The 17764-nt window shown below is 33.2% G+C and overlaps 1 protein-coding gene across 10 annotated transcripts in view; it reads left to right on the forward strand.

Moving 5' to 3' along the window:
* The window catches only part of PPP1R12A (protein phosphatase 1 regulatory subunit 12A), a 144444-nt gene that overhangs the window by 100324 nt on the left and 26356 nt on the right, over positions 1–17764 (forward strand). For 6 of the 10 annotated variants that reach the window (XM_064590843.1, XM_054506901.2, XM_045872909.3 and 3 more), the window contains exons 10-18: positions 1615–1830; positions 3702–3796; positions 4237–4341; positions 5238–5405; positions 5798–5974; positions 10595–10685; positions 11934–12134; positions 12378–12546; positions 14813–14934. In XM_064590843.1, coding sequence (XP_064446913.1) covers positions 1615–1830; positions 3702–3796; positions 4237–4341; positions 5238–5405; positions 5798–5974; positions 10595–10685; positions 11934–12134; positions 12378–12546; positions 14813–14934 — 1344 coding nt within the window. The remainder of the gene's footprint in view (positions 1–1614; positions 1831–3701; positions 3797–4236; positions 4342–5237; positions 5406–5797; positions 5975–10594; positions 10686–11933; positions 12135–12377; positions 12547–14812; positions 14935–17764) is intronic. The other 4 variants (XM_054506904.2, XM_054506906.2, XM_054506903.2 and 1 more) reach the window with 2 other exon arrangements.

The following is a 17764-nucleotide window of genomic DNA, read 5'->3' on the forward strand; positions in this document are numbered from 1 at the left end:
TTGTATACAATGTTTACAGAAGTCCCCGGACTTTCTCAGTCAGTGGAACCCTTAATGGTTTATTAATTTTTTTCACAGTGCCTCTTGGCCAGAGAAGTACCTCTTCGTTTCATTCATTAAGTAGTTAAGTGCAAGTAAGTTAACAATGGCAGTTTGTGCAGCGTCCAACAGGTGTCACTGTGCTTTCTCTTAAAACTTTAAAATACCCCACAGTCCCTTGTGATTTTATACTGGCACCCTAGAATTCTTCAGCGCACATTTTGGGAACTGGGGAATGCTGTGTATCTTGAGTTTGTTTTTTTACCCTATTGATAGGAATTACAGGAGGTATCAGAAGTATCTGACACAATAGTTTTGTCTATGAAGTAGCCCTTTGACATCCTGGGTGCTTTAATAAGCTCTCTTAAACTGCTAATGATAGCAAACTTTGGCAATAAATATGGAGAAAAGTGTTTTTTTTTTTAATTACCCATATCCTATAATTATAGGAACTTGTTAGTTGCTATATTCACCCATCTAGTTCTTAACTGCGGTTAAATATTTAAACTCTGAGTTGATGAAATGAAGTAGGTAAAGATAACAGATGTTTCATTTTTATGGCTTTTGGAAAGCCTTGAAAATGAAGTATTTGTATAAAAAATTAATTTTTAGTTAAAATGTTTAATATTTTGTAAAATCAAATAGTTTAAGGCTATGATATTAAAAATATTGATGAATTAAATGTCATAAATGGAAGATATGTCATTTATTACTTTTTGTTGATTATGCTGGATTAAAAATGTTTTAACCTAAGTATATAAATGAATAAAGACAAAATTCAAGTGCAGTCAGTTTGTTCATTCATATACTATAACATCATCTGCTCCATGTGCCTTTAACTGCTTTAGAAATTTCTTTATTAGATTCTTTCAGAATCTTTCTCATACTAAAACTAGAACTTGTTCCCAGTAACTTAAGATTGGATCATTACCCAGTTATTGGGCTTTAATTTGCTATAAAAACCTTTTTTTTTTTTTAAGTGTGTTTTGTTCGTAACTTCCTTTTCTGTTTTTATGCTTTCAATCTTTATCTCTTTACCTGTCTTATTTTAATTGGCTTTAGTATGATTTCATTGCTCCTATCATGCCTGTGGTGGAATCAGTAGATCCTGCATCATGGAGGCAGGGCTTGCGCAAAACTGGCATTGTTCTTGTGCCCAATAAGGGTGAAAAATCTATGGTGAGGCATTTCTATGTGCTGCAAGGATTTATATTAGGTTACAACATAACAAGTTTAATATAAATACTGGTGCCAAAGATGCATGGTTTTAAAGTCCTTATGGTGTGCTCATTTCCGTTCTCTGTATTTGCATCATAATTTTTCTGTGTGATATAAAGTGTGGAGTGTGTTTTATTAAATCTAACTTTTGGAAAGGTAGTTCTATTTTTTTTTTTTTTTCAGTTTTAGATCTTTACATTTTTTACTAAGACATTAACCTACTTAGTCTAAGTGTTTCTCCTGAAACTATTAACTATAATTTGAGACATATTATCTGTAAACTTGTCATTTCCAGCTTAAGGATTGATCAGTCTTGATAATTATTTTTTCTTCTCCTTAAAAATAAAATAAAAACAGTTTCCAACCTCAGCTACAAAAGTTTCTCCCAAAGAAGAAGAAAGAAAAGATGAGTCTCCTGCATCTTGGAGGCTAGGACTTAGAAAGACTGGCAGTTACGGCGCACTTGCAGAAATCACAGCATCTAAAGAGGCTCAGAAAGACAAAGACACTGCAGGGGTGATGCGTTCAGCTTCAAGTCCCAGGCTTTCCTCCTCTTTGGATAATAAAGAAAAGGTAATCTGTTTCCTAATCTGGTTTCTATCAAAACTCTAATAATTTGTTTTCTAGGAACATCAGATCTGATGGATTTTCTACTGTGTATCATTATTAGATCTGTGTTATCAACTTAATTCACCTGACTTAATGAATTGCATGATAATAATACAAATATACCTACCTTAAACAGATGTCAATATGGAATTATAGGCATATATCCGAGATAGTGTGTGTTTGACTCCAGACCACTGCAGTAAAGCAAGTCAAATGAATTTTTTTGTTTCCCACTGTATGTAAAAAAATATATTTATACTATACTGTAGTCTCTTAAGTGTGCAATAGCATTATGTCTAAAGAAAATATACATACCTTAATTAAAAAATACTTTATTGCTAAAAAATGCTAACCATATTCTGAGCTTTCAGCAGGTCATAATCACTGATCATAGATTACCATAGCAAATGTAATAATAATGAAAAAGCTTGAGGGTGCCTGGGCAGCTCATTCAGTTAAGTATCTGACTCTTGGTGTTGGCTCAGATTATGATCTCAGGGTCGTGAGATCAAGGCCCCCTTCGGGCTCTTCACTCAGTGCAGAGTTTGCTTGAGATTCTCTCTCCCTCTCCTTCTGCCCCTCCCCCTGCTTGCATGCATGCTGTCTCAAACAAAAAAATAAATCTTTAAAAAAAAATTTGAAATATTTTGAAATATTGTAGGACTCACCAAAATGTGACACAGAGACACAAAGTGAGCAAATGCTGTTGGAAAATGGCTGGGATGTACTTGCTTGATGCAGGGTTGTAACAAATTCCAATTTATGAAAACCACGATATCTGTTAAATGCAATAAAATGAAGTGTGCCTCTGTAAGTGTTGGGAAAATCAGGTGTATTCGCCAAAAAAATAAATTATGAAATTATACTTAAATGAATCCCTTACCTACTTGAGAGCTTACAATAAAATGTATTAAGGGACATTTATTCTAGAATTTATTTATTCCAGAATGTAATTGTACTCCTAGGTTGCATTTATCCCGTGTCTGCAATTTTTTTATCTGCTTTTTCATCTGATACATCAAAAGCAACATCCTTCTAATGAGTAGTTTTAATAACTATATTTGGAAAGGAGTATTAAATTATAAATTATATCAAATAGAATGTACCACAGTTCATTCAGTGATATTTTATATAGCTGAATTATTTATTTTCTATTGCATTTTCAGTGCTTAGACTTTTTTCCATATAGTTTCCTTCCTCTATTTAAAAGTGTTTCTTTGTATCAGGAATTCAGAAATGGAATTTCTCATCAAGTAATTTTAATGTTTTTTTGTTTTGTATAAATTGACTGCCCAATTATTTTCCAAGTACTTGATGCCAGTATAGTGGGAACGTATCAGATGGCCTTGCTACTATAGTTTCAACCAGATTTGGATAAATATAATTTTCGTAATTTTCTGAATATTTTAATGTTATATCAAAGTAGTAAATAATAATTGGGACTTACCAGTCAACCATATTTGAGCTTTATTTCCCTGGAAAAAGAAGAATATTTTACTTTATTATACTGCATTACCTTATATAATCTGTTATAGAAATTTAGAAAAAGTCATTAAAATGTGGAGGGTTTTTTTTTCCTTATACTAAAATATTGTCTAATTCTAGATTAAAGGAGAAAGAAAGGAAAATTGGTTTAAACACTTTGTTCTTTAGTGTTTATAGTACTATAGATAGACATTAATTTTAGAGTATAGCTAGGAACTTTGGAAGAATACTGTCAACTGTGATGGCTGTATAATTGTACCTTGTTGAATACTTTTTCCTTAATACTTCTAGCAGCTCCTATAATCATCACACAGATTTATTTTTACTCATTTTTTTTTCCTGTTGTGTAGGAGAAAGATAGTAAAGGAACTAGGCTTGCATATGTTGCACCTACAATACCAAGACGACTAGCCAGTACATCTGACATTGAAGAGAAGGAAAACAGGTGGATTCATTGTGATTTGCTCTATGTTTTTACTATGAAATCTTTATTGGGGTGCCTGGGTGACTCATTCGGTTAAGCATCCAACTCTTGATTTCAGCTCACGTCATGATCTCAGGGTCGTGAGATTGAGCCCCGTGTCGGGCTCTGTGCTGGGCATGGAGCCTTCCTGGGATTCTCGCTCTGCCCTATCCCCTCCCCATATTTTGTGATCATAAGTAAAACTTCAGTAAATGTCTTAATTTCCTCCCCCCTATAATTAGGATTATACCCTAGGGATAGAATCTTAGAACTGGAATTACTTTCACTTCTTAATAATGTGCCAGAGTGTTTTCCCAAGGGATTTTACTAGTTTCTGCTTCTACTAATGTTTATTAATATACAGCTTTCTTAACCCTATTTTAAAATTATATACCAGAATTTGAAGGATGTTCTTTTCACAGAGATTCTTCAAGTTTGCGAACAAGTAGTTCTTACACAAGAAGAAAATGGGAAGATGATCTCAAAAAGAACAGCACAATTAATGAAGGATCAACTTATCATAAAAGGTAATATAATTCTTGAATAACTTTCATGTCTTTTATAAAAATATGAGGTAATTTGTTTGGAGTCCTCATTTTAATATCATTAAGAAAATAATGCGTTTTTATAAATATGTCTTTTGTTGTTTAAATAAAACATCGTTTAAAGACCCAGAATATATATTTAAAGATGGGTGAAAATTTGCTTCCACTTATGCCTTCCTATTATATATATATGTTTCATTAGATTTGATTTATTAGGAAGTATCTTTTAGATTGTAGCATATTTAAAAGGAACTCCTTATATAATTAACTAGAGCAGTTGAAATAGATCAGTGTCTTCATTGATCTGGTCACTATTTACTGACCTAGAAGTTTCTACGTTTCTTAGAACTCAGAGATATGGAAATGTCCGTAATAAAATCACATTGGAGAGGAGAGGGGAAAAAACCTTTTAATATTTTCTCTGCTAAAAGCAGCCAAAAAGAAGAGTAAAAGATGAGCAAGTATAATATAGGCATGGGTCATTCCTAAGGATGTGACTCATTGCTGAAACACTTTTCTTCAAAAAGGTCCATCTTCACTTTCCCTGAGTAAAACTAAACGTAAGTGTTTTTCTCAGACCCAGTCTGGCATGACCATATGGTCTGGAACATTCCAGGAATGAAAAATACCAGATCAGATCATCTTTGAGTCCTACTGAGGGAGGGGGGAGGCAGTAAAATGATACACTACTAAATTAGTGAAATCATCCAGACTCCTAGCAAGTTGTAGATGCAACTCTTGGTGCTGGAGCCGGTGGTGTATTTAGGAACACCGTTTTTTAGATTCTTCCTAGCCTTGTGAATCTGTGTAATATATAGACATTAACTATAGAATACACATACAAACACATCCTATATAGATATGACTCTTTCCTTCAGTTGCTCCTTTGGTAGAAGACCAGATGATTTGATTAGTTCTAGTGTTCCAAGCACCACATCAACACCAACAGTTACCTCTGCAGCTGGGCTTCAGAAAAGCCTGCTTTCCGGCACAAGCACTACTACAAAGATTACAACGGGTTCTTCCTCAGCAGGCACACAAAGCAGGTGAGTCACAGATACATTTTGTGTTCAGGCCTACTGTGTGCTTATGTATGTGCATGCATTTTTGTTTAGAAGATTGTGGGGCTCTGGATTTTTTCATTTACCTCATTAAAATTATTTACAATCAAAAATTGGTTCCAAAAAGAGGCAATTATGCATGTCTGGGGAAAAAATTAAGTTCCCGAATTATTAACTTTCTTTGAATCAGGCTGCTTAAAATGTAAATTTCTCCTTTGACAGTTCTGGGTGAGCTTTTTGGTTCATAGTTGAAAGATGTCTTGCCTTGTGTTTTAAAAAAATCCATCCCTGTTGTCACGTTTCAGCTGCTAGAAAGTGCTTTCATTGTTTAGCTGTTTTCCTTTTCTCTTTTTGTGTTGCTGCTTATGATGCGATAGTACCTCAAATCGTTTGTGGGCTGAGGATAGTACTGAAAAAGAAAAGGACAGTGTTCCTACGGCATTGACCATCCCTGTTGCTCCAACTGTTGTAAATGCTGCAGCCTCAACCACAACCCTGACTACAACTACTGCTGGCACTGTCTCCTCCACATCAGAGGTCAGGGAGAGACGCAGGTGTGTAAAGGTCCTCACAGGACTGCTGCTCGGTCTTGCCCACTGATGAAAGTTGTCTGTTTTGCTTTTTAATCTTGTCCAGTTGGTGACCATCTCTTGAGTAGGTTAATAAATGAAATAACCTGTATCAGCTCAGAACTGTGTAGATTGATATAATGGGCAATTATTAGCATTTCGGCTTGGTGACTCCCTCGGACAGAATTGATGTTTTCATTTCAAGGCAGTAGCCAGACACTTGTCTTCTTAGCCATCTTCATTTTTTTTAATGGTTGTTTTAATTCAGGACATTTTTGTGATGGAAGATCTGTCTGAACACACCCAGTCAGACTCATGGAAGACTAGATCTGACAAAAACATACTTTTCATTTTTCTCTATGTTTCCCCCATTATTAAAAAAATTTGATGGATGTTAACTGTTTTTGTTTTGTTATTTTTGAGATTTTCATTTTAAGAGTCTCTTAAAGATTTCTTAGGCATACATGTAAGCCAGATAATTTGTAAGTACATTGAGTACATTCACTTAGTTTTAATCCTAGCACATAAAAGGCACTTATTAAATTTCTTAAAGGGTTTATGAATTTATTTTGTGTGCTTAAATGTTATTAAGAGCATTGCTTTACTTCTTCCTGCTGCTCATAATTGGTATGGAATCACAGATGTGGAAAGGAACTTACCTGTGGTATCTTTGCTTTACAGAAGGAAACTAAGACCCAGAGATATTAAGTGACTTTTCTACTTTTATATAATTCTTAATTTAAAAATAACAACCTTTCAGTTGCTTAGAAAATAATAAGCAGTCTGTGACTACTAAGGACTAAAATTATGCACCCTATATAATTACAAGAAAGAGATCAGTATGACAGTATGATATAGTAATGATTAAGGCAGTGGATTTTGACTGATATATTCTGCTTTTTGATGGTCAGCTCTTTTTTTTTTAAGATTTTATTTATTTATTTTTGCAAGAGAGAGAGCGTGAGCACGAGCAGGGGGAGGGACAGAGGGAGAAGCAGATTCCCTGCTAAGCAGGGAGCCCGATGTGGGACTCGATCCCAGGACCCTGGGATCATGACCTGAGCCAAAGGCAGATGCCCAACCAACTGAGCCACCCAGGTGCCTTAGTCCGCTCTTTTTAATTAAAAACACATAAAATATATGAATTAATTTTCTTCTCTACATTTTATTCATAGAGGTCTGCTCTGTACAGGAACCCCAGGAGAGGAGAAAGGAACTGAATACTAGATGGGGTCTCTTAAAGTAATAGGAAATACATTGTGTATTACAAATTGATAGGCTAGATTTTTATGCTAATTTGGAGGAAATGTATGGAAAATTTAAATGAACAGATATTGAAGTCTTCCATTTAGTAATTTTTATCCCCTTAACCTATCTATATGTTAAACAAGATATGATAAATACATTTAACTTTTATGGTAACTTGAAACTGTAGAAAAAGAATCGAGGCTCTTTTGAAGAGAGTGTGATGGTTGATTAGTTCTGTTTGCCTTGGAGATTAAAAGGGCAAATGGCAATGCAGATTTCCCTGCTTTAAACTAAATATGGGAATTTTGACCATTACATAGGGGAGTCAGATTCAGAAGTCCATATTCATTCTTACTTTCAGAGAAGCTCTTGAAATACTGAAATGATAACGTGCAGCCATCTAAGCTGCTATAAAGTTTTTCTGTTTAACCAGATTCGCTATTACATTGAGGTTTCATCTCCTTTTATTTTTTTTCTTCCCCTCATCTGGGAGAAGTCCAAAAAGCAATAAATTGCATAGAGGCAGTAGATGCATAAATAAGTATTAAATGAATGGCTAAAAAAAATAGCCATTGGGACATACTTTTCAAGCTGATGTTTCAAAGAGCAGTTTCCACGTGTAGCAGGTGTACCACAAAAGAAAAGTATTTTCTACTTAAATAATCGTGGGAAATGCGTAGTTAAACAAGATTAAGCAGGGTTCTTCCTTCGGTTCTTCTCAGAGCCTCTAACATGTTGTGATTTTCCTAGAGAAGGTTAAAATGGATAGCATTTTCCAAATACATATAACCAACTTCTGCCACAAAGAAGCTCCTCACTATATTCCAGAATTAATTTTCTTAAACTGAAACTATAATAACAAGTTTATTGTTATTCTCTTTCACCTTTTAAATTACTTGTCCCAGAAAAATCACTGGAGTTGTTATAAAAATAGGAAGTATCTGTTATATCTGTTTTAGTATCTGTTATATCTAAATAAAAAGCTTAAATCTCACAAGAGTTGATACATAGACAAAATGAAAATTATAAAACAGTGGGAGAAAGAGAAGTATCAAGCTTAGTGCAGCTTGAGCATCATGGACCATCAAGAGGGCAGGTATCCTACAAATCTGCTCATCTCTTTGGATCTGTCCATTGATACAGATGAAGCCATGTGTTGCTGAATCTCTAAAAGAAAGTCAAACTAAAGAAATGTTGATAACTAAAATGTTTTGTTTAGTGAATTTCTTCCTTGCCCTATACGTTTAGGAGGACAAATTAAAAGTAACAGAAAACAGGGGCTCGTGGGTGGTTCAGTTGGTTAAGCGTCTGCCTTTGGCGCTCAGATCATGATCCCAGGGTCCTGGGATCAAGCCCCGTATCAGCCTCCCTGCTCAGTGGGGACCCTGCTTTTCCGTCTGCCTGCCGTTGACCCTGCTGTGCTTGCACACTCTCGCTCTCAAATAAATAAAAATCTTAAAAAAAAAAATAAAAGCAGAAAACAAATAATTAGACATTTAATTTTTTTAATTAAAATTTTAGGTTATAAACTTAAATCTGTACCAGTATTCTAGTAGAAACCAAATTTAGTAAGATACTAATACTAATACGTGAGGTGTGCCTGATTTATGAGATGAATACAGTGCTACTATAATAGCAACAAGACATAATCTTTCAAGATCCTCTAGAAACCTAGAGCTGAAAATTAGATAGAGAACATATGGATAAAGAGAAAAAAAATCAATTATATCATTATGAAATAGTTCTATAAGTTATTCATCCAAGTAGAGAGATCAGATGATACTTGCTCAGACCATCAGATGATAAAAACAACTTAAGTAAAAAAAAAAGTAGGGAGAGGATTTTCATCTTTCTCTAAATTTGTTGGATGTCTCAATCAAAAACATCCTCTAGAGAAGTTCTTGACTTACCTTGCCTAAAGTTTATCTGTAAAGTAGAAGCAACACAGAAAACCAGTCTTCTAGAACTAACTTTAACCAATAAGTAAGAGTTAACTGATGGAATTGAGACAAGTAGATTTTGGATGATCAGGTGAATCCTAGGAATAATGCATCATGTATTCTAGTTTTAGAGAGACAGATTTCTAAAAACTGAAGAGTGTGAAGGAAGAGAATGATAAATCAAAAGGAATGGGGCTCTCCAAAAGAATTCTGAAAAAACTGTAAATTATTCTAAGGAGCTTGAGATATGTTATACTCTCTGAACATAGAGCTTTAAAGGGTGCATAGAAAAAATAAAAGATAAGGCATAAAACCAAGAATAAATTCCAAAGTTTGCTATGGATATATGAATAGTTTTAGGGAGTTTAAAGAGAACGAATTACCAATTGGAAAGCATACTAAAGCTGAAAAGCCTTTTTAAAAAGTCCCATTTGGAGGGGAGGGGCAGGATGGTATAAACTAGATAAATTTGATAGACAGCATAGAAAATAGGGATACTCTACTTCTGAGTGTTCTCTGAGAAATGTGAGTTAGATGGTAATATAACTACATAAAGTATTAACAGTTGAACATCCCAGGTAATATTGATCATTGGAAGGAAGTTTTTTTGTTGTGTTGCAGGGCTCTCTGTCTTATCTTTGCTTATTCAACCCTTTAATTAATTAAATACTAATCTCTTGACTAGATTGCTTGCTTTTGAAATGGTGCATATCCTGTGACAGGATGGAACATAGGCTTAGATGTGCAAGATGAAATGTAGTGAAGCTAAATGTTAAGTCCTCTTTATATCAGAAAATCAGTAACCAGAAATAAGATGCTGGTTTTAAAGCAGTTTATGTATAAAAGCACTTGACTTTTTAGAGAACTCAAAGTGTGAACGAGAGTATATCTGCCAAAAACATCATTAATAAATGCACAATGGCAGAATTCAGGGAGTGTTGCTTGCTGACTAGTCATCCCATATGTTGAATGTTGCCTTCAGTCCTAACCATTCTACCGTAAAAAGACATTGACAGTCTAGAGTTTAGCCAGATAACTTCACCTTTCGTCTAGCATGGTATTGTGGGGAACCAAAAAAGGGGCTAAGAGGACTGATGTCGCATGTCTTTAAAAAAAAAAACAAACAAAAAACAAAAACTAATGATGTATGGTGATTAACATAACAATAAAAAATTAAAAACAAAAAACAAAAAAACCTGTAGTTAGGAAGAACTTGAAAAATATAAGTTAGTATGATTATTTCCAATCTAAAGATTTATCAGATTGTATTGCTGAATTTTCAGGGTGGATGTAACCATTTTTGAAGACTTCGTAAAACCCGTTAAAATGCTTAACTTTGTAATCATTCACACATTCATATGTAATTATATTCACAGATATTATATCTCCAACTAACAATTTTTACTTATTACTATAGATCATACCTCACTCCTGTTAGAGATGAAGAGTCTGAATCCCAAAGAAAAGCAAGATCTAGACAAGCAAGACAGTCTAGAAGATCAACACAGGTATATTTAATGTGTATAATATATAAAACTTCAAAACAAATTACCTCTCTCTTTTTCACTTCTCTCTGAAAATATTGATGTCATTGGTGGCGCCTAGCTGGCTCAGTTGGATATCTGGGGTCATGAGGTCGAGCCCCACATTGGGTATAGGGATTATTTAAATAAATTTTTAAAAACTTTAAAAAAATTTTAAAAAGGAAATATCAGTGTCAGTATATAATGTGGGTAAATCTCAAAAATAAAGATTGCGTTAGTAATCCTGCCCTAGCCTTTGTATATGGTCACATTGTTAATATTATATTTATTTATAATTAATATTATATTATATTTTAATTATATATATAATATAATAATTAATATTATATTATATTTAATCCAATTAGCCATATGCCTTTGTATGTCTTTGAATTTTTAGTCTTGTAGGTATAACTTGTTGCTAAGATGGTATCTGGCACAGAGTATTCAATAAGTGTTAATCAATATGTCTGATAATTATTAAAGAATTCTATGAATATTTGGAGTTATGGGGAATAGGTCTGTTATGTTAGATATTTCAGACAGCTAATGTGCAAGTATGAGGAAAATGTCACTCAGTCTAGTTATCATCTCCCTAACCTCCTTGCCATTCTAAGTATATCTAATATATCACTATCCTTCTATCCTTTGTCTGTCCTTTCCTACAGTTGAGGAGCTTCAAAGTCCAGATTCAACTTCTTGATCCTTACTCTTACTCACATTTCAAGCTGAACTGTTTGCTAAGATCTTAACATACTATTTCTGTCTTTGTACCTTTACTTCTTGAAATCTAACCTGTTCTTCAAGGCTTATCCTTCAGAAATTATTTTTTTACTGAAATTTTCTCTGTAAATATATACATAAAAACAAATACATATAAATTTAGCATATAAACAATATTTATATCAGTTTTTCCTTCTTTCTCTGAACTTCTTAGGAATTCATGTGTTATTTCTGTCATCTCCCTGTTTTTGTTAATTTCTTGAATATAGAGACTATTTATTACACATATTTTATATCTTTCCCAATACCTATTATTGTGCTTGCTCATGATGATTCTTCATAGAATGAATGTGACTTGCCAAGTAGAAATTCTGTTTCAAATTCCAAACCAATTCCAAACATGTGTATTTGACTTTAATACATTCATATTAAATTTGTCTACTTATAAAATACTCCTTTGAAACAAGCTATAATGCCTCTCATTATTAAATTTACCTTTTTTGTGTACAGGGAGTAACATTGACTGATCTTCAGGAAGCTGAAAAAACAATAGGAAGAAGTCGTTCTACCCGAACCAGAGAACAAGAAAATGAAGAAAAAGAAAAAGAGGAAAAAGAAAAACAGGATAAAGAGAAGCAAGAAGAAAAGAAGGAGTCAGAAACATCAAGAGAAGATGAATATAAACAAAAGTACTCTAGAACATATGATGAGGTAATAGTATACCAACAACACAACAACACAGCTAGGTCAAATGGTATGAATAGTTCTTGTGACTCAAAATACAAGAGATTTATATACTAACAACCATATACAAAATACTCAAAAGGATTTTAACTAGAAATCTGAATTATTTTGAGATGATTAGAACACTATTTTTCCTTTAAAATGAATTTAAGTGTTTATATGTTTTTAACTTTAGTATTTTAGATGGGTATTAATTTTAATATTTCACAGACTTACCAACGTTACAGACCGGTATCGACTTCAAGTTCAACCACTCCATCCTCTTCAGTTTCTACCATGAGCAGTTCACTTTATGCTTCAAGTCAACTAAACAGGCCAAATAGTCTTGTAGGTATAACTTCTGCTTACTCCAGAGGATTAACAAAAGAAAATGAAAGAGGTAAGAAGACCAAATTTTGAAAACACTTTGTTTCCTACAAATAATCCTTTGAATCTTTTTTTTTTTTTTGTGGTTCAACAGAAAAGGAAACAGCATTCTAAACTGGGAATCATTCTGCCATTCTTTCAGAAAGAATATGATGGATGAGAATGAGAAAAGTAGAAAATAAAAATAGAAATTATGTAGTCTGGCATTGATACATATATCTTTATACCAAGACTTCACAAAAATTTTTATGTCCACCAACGTAGGAAAAAAGTCAATATAGAAGAACTGATGGGAGACTATTTCTAGGAACAGTATATTAGTGCCTTAAGTTATTTCTTACCTATTGTGTGGATCATAGTTCTTAAATTTTTTGTGTGTGAAATTGTTTTAAACTAAAATCACCTACACATGTAATGTCCTTGCTAAAACAAAATTGTTTTTATGCTTGCTTCTTGAGAAATTTCTTCTTCAGCTATATGTGGGCATATTGATGATCACTATTAACATTTCCTATTATTTCATATAGACTTCCTATTTAAATTTTAATAATTCCTATTTTAAATCGGAGGTGGGTACTACATAAAATCATTTCTGTATGTAGACATTTTATATTTTAAAAAGAAAATCTCATAGTATTAGTCATGACAGTAACAATCATCATATAGGATAAACTTCAGAAAATTTTTTCTTAATTTTCAGCTGACTTTTTTTTTGGTTAGAAATATTTCAGTTTTGTTTTTTTTTTTAAGATTTATTTATTTGAGAGAGAGAGAGCATGCATACGTGAGTTGTGGGAGAAGCAGAGGGAGAGGGAAAGAGAGAATCACAAGCAGCAGACTCAGCTGAGCACGAAGCCCCATGCAGGGCTCGATCCCACGACCCTGAGATCATCACCTGAGTCAAAATTAAGAGTTGAAATCAAGAGTCGGAGGCTTAACTGACTGAGCCCTCCCAGGCACCCTTCAGTTCTTTAAACCACTGAGTGTGAGGCCCACATAATGTTTGTAAAAATTTTGAGCCAATGAAAGTTTAGATTTTCATCTTCTATTGAAAAATTGGAAGATTTAACAACAGTGGGTCTAAAAAAATCTCACATATCAACAACTGGCTAGAGCCAAATAGCAGCCCCGCATTACTTGGAATAGTGCCCTCCTGACCAGTTTTATCCATTTATGTTATCTGGATGGCCACTGTAGACATTGGAGTTTGAGATTGTTGCTCTAAACCAATTCCAAAAACAAGTCTAAAAAATCCTCTTAATACTATAATTTTGGAATTTCTTTTGCTGTAACTCTTTGCTAATGACACGGAGACTTTTGAAAAATAATTTTTAACATTACTTTGTTCCACATAGATGTCTGCTTTTTAAAACAGATTTAAAGGCCCTAATACCTTTTTAGTATGTAAGTCTGAAGCTATTTTAACTGTCCTAGGAAGGAAACAAATTTTGAGACTATATTTTTTTATGTTGATTTGTTTTTAATAAAATATAAATTATTTTTTTTCCAGAAAAAAAGTGTTTGTTCATAGATGCTATTTAATAGAAATGGAATGAATACTGTATTTATTATTTTTTATATGTATTTATTATTTATTCTACTACTGAATGAGGACTGGGAATAGTAGAAACAAACTGATAAATTTGTTGGATGCCTGCTAGTTCTTCCATCATTAAGAACTGGTTTCCGGGTGCCTGGGTGGCTCAGTTGGTTAGGCGACTGCCTTCGGCTCAGGTCATGATTTTGGAGTCCCGGGATGGAGTCCCATATCAGGCTCCTTGCTCAGCAGGGGGTCTGCTTCTCCCTCTGACCCTCCCCCCTCTCATGTGCTCTCTCTCTCTCATTCTCTCTCTCAAATAAATAAATAAAATCTTAAAAAAAAAAAAAAAAAGAACTGGTTTCCTTGAAGTGTTAACTTCGGGTTTAGTAAGTATCTCCCTATCAGACATTAATAACAAGCCCTATTCTTTTCATAGGATTCAATTATTTTCTATCCAGCAAATAGTAAGTGTGTCTTTTGGCAAAAGTTTTGTATTAGGCACTAGAAAAATGAAATAATTAAAATTCTTGTCTTGATCAAGAACCTATCCAGTGGGAGATACAAATACATGTTTAAGCCAGGTGTTTTATAGGAGCACTGAGAGGGACAAAAAATAATTCTGATTGGAGAATTTTAGAAGACTTCATGAGGAGATTGACTTTGAATTGTTATTATATTTTTCTTATAAAATACTGTCAAGATACATTACTACCATGTGTTTCATTGTAATCCTTAACAGAGGGAGAAAAGAGAGAAGAGGAAAAAGAAGGAGAAGATAAATCACAACCTAAATCAATCCGAGAACGGCGGCGACCAAGAGAGAAAAGGAGATCTACAGGAGTTTCATTTTGGACACAAGATGTGAGAACCTATTAACATATAACTACTTGATAGTATACTTAATTTTTCCAGAAGTACGTGCTAATAATTTCTTATATACCTCAGATTACATATTCTTTAGGTCATCACTATGTGTTTTGAGTCAAGTTATTAAATCAGAAAAGTTTTTCTTTATAAGGATAGTTAATGAGTACTTAGATTTTTGGTATTACTGAAAAGCAAGAGTTCTGTCCCAATTTTGGAATAAAAATAATAGCTAATAACTACAGCTCAGGAAATATATATATATATATATATATATATAATACAGAAATAAATATATATATATAAAATATAGAATTATACAGTGGCTAAACTGTTTTACCTTGGAGATTCTTCGAAAGAAAGATGCTTTACATATTTTATTATTATTATATATTAGTTTCAAGTATACAATATAGTAATTCAACAATTACATACGAAATGCCCACTACAATAAGTGTAGTAACCATCTCTCATTTTACAGTTATTACAGTATTATTGACTATATTCCCTATGCTGTACTTTTCATCGCCTTATTTTATAAATGGAAGTTTGAACCTCTTAATCCCCTTCATCTTTTTAACCTGTCTTCCCATCCCTTCTTGAAACAGTTTGTTCTCTATTTATGAATCTGTTTGTTTGTAATTTTTTGGACTTTTATTAGAGTCCACATAAAGTAAAATCATGTGGTATTTGTTTTTCTCTGTTTGACTTATTTCACTTAACATAATACTCTCTAGGTCTATCCATGTTGTTGTGAATGGCAAGATTTTGTTTTTTATGGCTGAGTAATATTCCATTGTATGTATTTCCACATCTTCTTTATTTAATCTGTCGATGGATACTTAAGTTGTTTCCTTGTCTTGGCTATTGTAAATAATGCTGCAGTGAACATGGGGATAAATCTGTCTTTAAGGATTAGTGTTTTAGTTTTCTTCAGGTAAATTACCCAGTAGGGGGATTACTGGATAATATGGTATTTCTTTTTAATTTTTTGAGGAAGCTCAATACTGTTTTCCATAGTGGCTGCACGTATTTGCATTCCCACCAACAGTGCATCCTCGCCAACATTTCTTACTTCTTATCTTTTTGATGCTAACCATTCTGACAGGTGCAAGATAATATCTCGTTGTGGGGTGGTTTTTTTTTTGCATTTCCCTGATGATTAGTGCTGTCGAGCACCTTTTCATACATCTGTTAGCCATCTGTGTCTTTTTGGAAAAATGTCTTTTTGATTCTCTTCTATTTTTTAATCGGACTTTTTTTGCGGGGCAGGTGTTGAGTTGTATGCGGTTTTTATATTTTTTTAATATTAACCCCTTACCAGATAATATTATTTGCAAGTATCTTCTTCCATTCAGTGGGTTAGCCTTTTCATTCAGATGATGGTTTCCTTCATTGTACAAAATCTTTCTAGTTTGATAAGTCCCAGTTGTTTATTTTTGCTGATGTTTCCCTTGCCTGAGGGGACAGATCCAAAAATAAACTGCTTAGGGCTGATATCCAAGAATTTACTGCCTGTGTTAAATGGTCTTTAATCCAGTCTGAGTTTATTTTTGTGAATGGTATAAAAATGGCCCAGTTTCATTCTTTTTCATGTAGCTGAGTGGTTTTCCAGCACCATTTTTTTAAGAGACTTTTTCCTTATTATATATTCTTTTGCTCTGTCGAAGATTAACCATATAAGCAGGGGTTTATTTTTGGTTTCTCTATTCTGCTCTATTGATCTGTGTGTCTGTTTTTGTGACGGTACCATAGTGTTTTGATTACTATCACTTTGTAGTATACTTTGACATCTTGGATTGTGATACCTCTGGTTTTGTTAAGATTCTTTCTCAAGATTGCCTTGGCTTTTCAGGGTTATTTGTGGTCCCATATAAATTTTAGGATTATTCTAATTCTGTGAAAAATACTATTGCTTTTTGATAGAGATTGTATGAATTTGTAGATTGCCTTGAGTAGTGTGTACATTTTGACAGTATTTTTCTAGTCCATGAGCATTGTGTATCTTTTCATTTGTGTCATCTGCAGTTTCTTTCATCAATATCTTACCATTTCAGAGTATAGGTCTTTCACCTTCTTGGTTATATTCATTCCTAGGTATTTTATTCTTTTTGATGCAGTTGTAAATGGGAATTTTTTTAATTTCTCTTTCAGCTAGTTTGTTATTAATGTGTAGAAATGCAACATATATTTTTGTGTATTGATTTTGTATCCTGCAACTTACTGAATTCATTTATTAGTTCTAATAGCTTTCAGTGGAATCTTCAAGGTTTTCTCTCTGTGGTTTGTCATCTGCAAATAGTGACAGTTTTACTTATTCCTTACTAATTTGGATTACTTTTATTTCTTTTTCTTGTCTGATTACTGTGGGTGGGACTTCTACTATGTTGAGTGGTGAGAGGGCATATCCTTGTCCTGTTTCTGATATCAAAGGAAAAGCTTTCAGCTTTTCACAGTGGACTGTGTTAGCTATGGATGGGTTCATCATCTGTGGCCTTCTTTATGTTGACATATGTTTCCTTTAAAATTTTATTTTGAAAATTTTTATCTTGAAAGGATATTGAATTTTGTCAAATACTTTTTCTAGATCGAGACAGTCATATTATTTTTATTGTTCATTTTGTTAATGTGTTATATCATATTGATTGATTTATGGATATTGTCCCTTTGCATTCCTGAGATAAGTCTCATGCGATCATGGTGAATAATCCTTTTAATATATTGTTGTATTTGGTTAATATTTCATTGAGGATTTTTGCATGTATGTTCATCAGTGATCTTGATCTATAATTTTGTGTCTTTGTCTGATTTTGGTATCAGGGTAATG

This window comes from Mirounga angustirostris, unplaced genomic scaffold (assembly GCF_029215605.1).
Source record: "Mirounga angustirostris isolate CCGP_5_RB_7025 unplaced genomic scaffold, mMirAng1.0.hap1 SCAF_5, whole genome shotgun sequence".
Classification (NCBI taxonomy): domain Eukaryota; kingdom Metazoa; phylum Chordata; class Mammalia; order Carnivora; family Phocidae; genus Mirounga; species Mirounga angustirostris.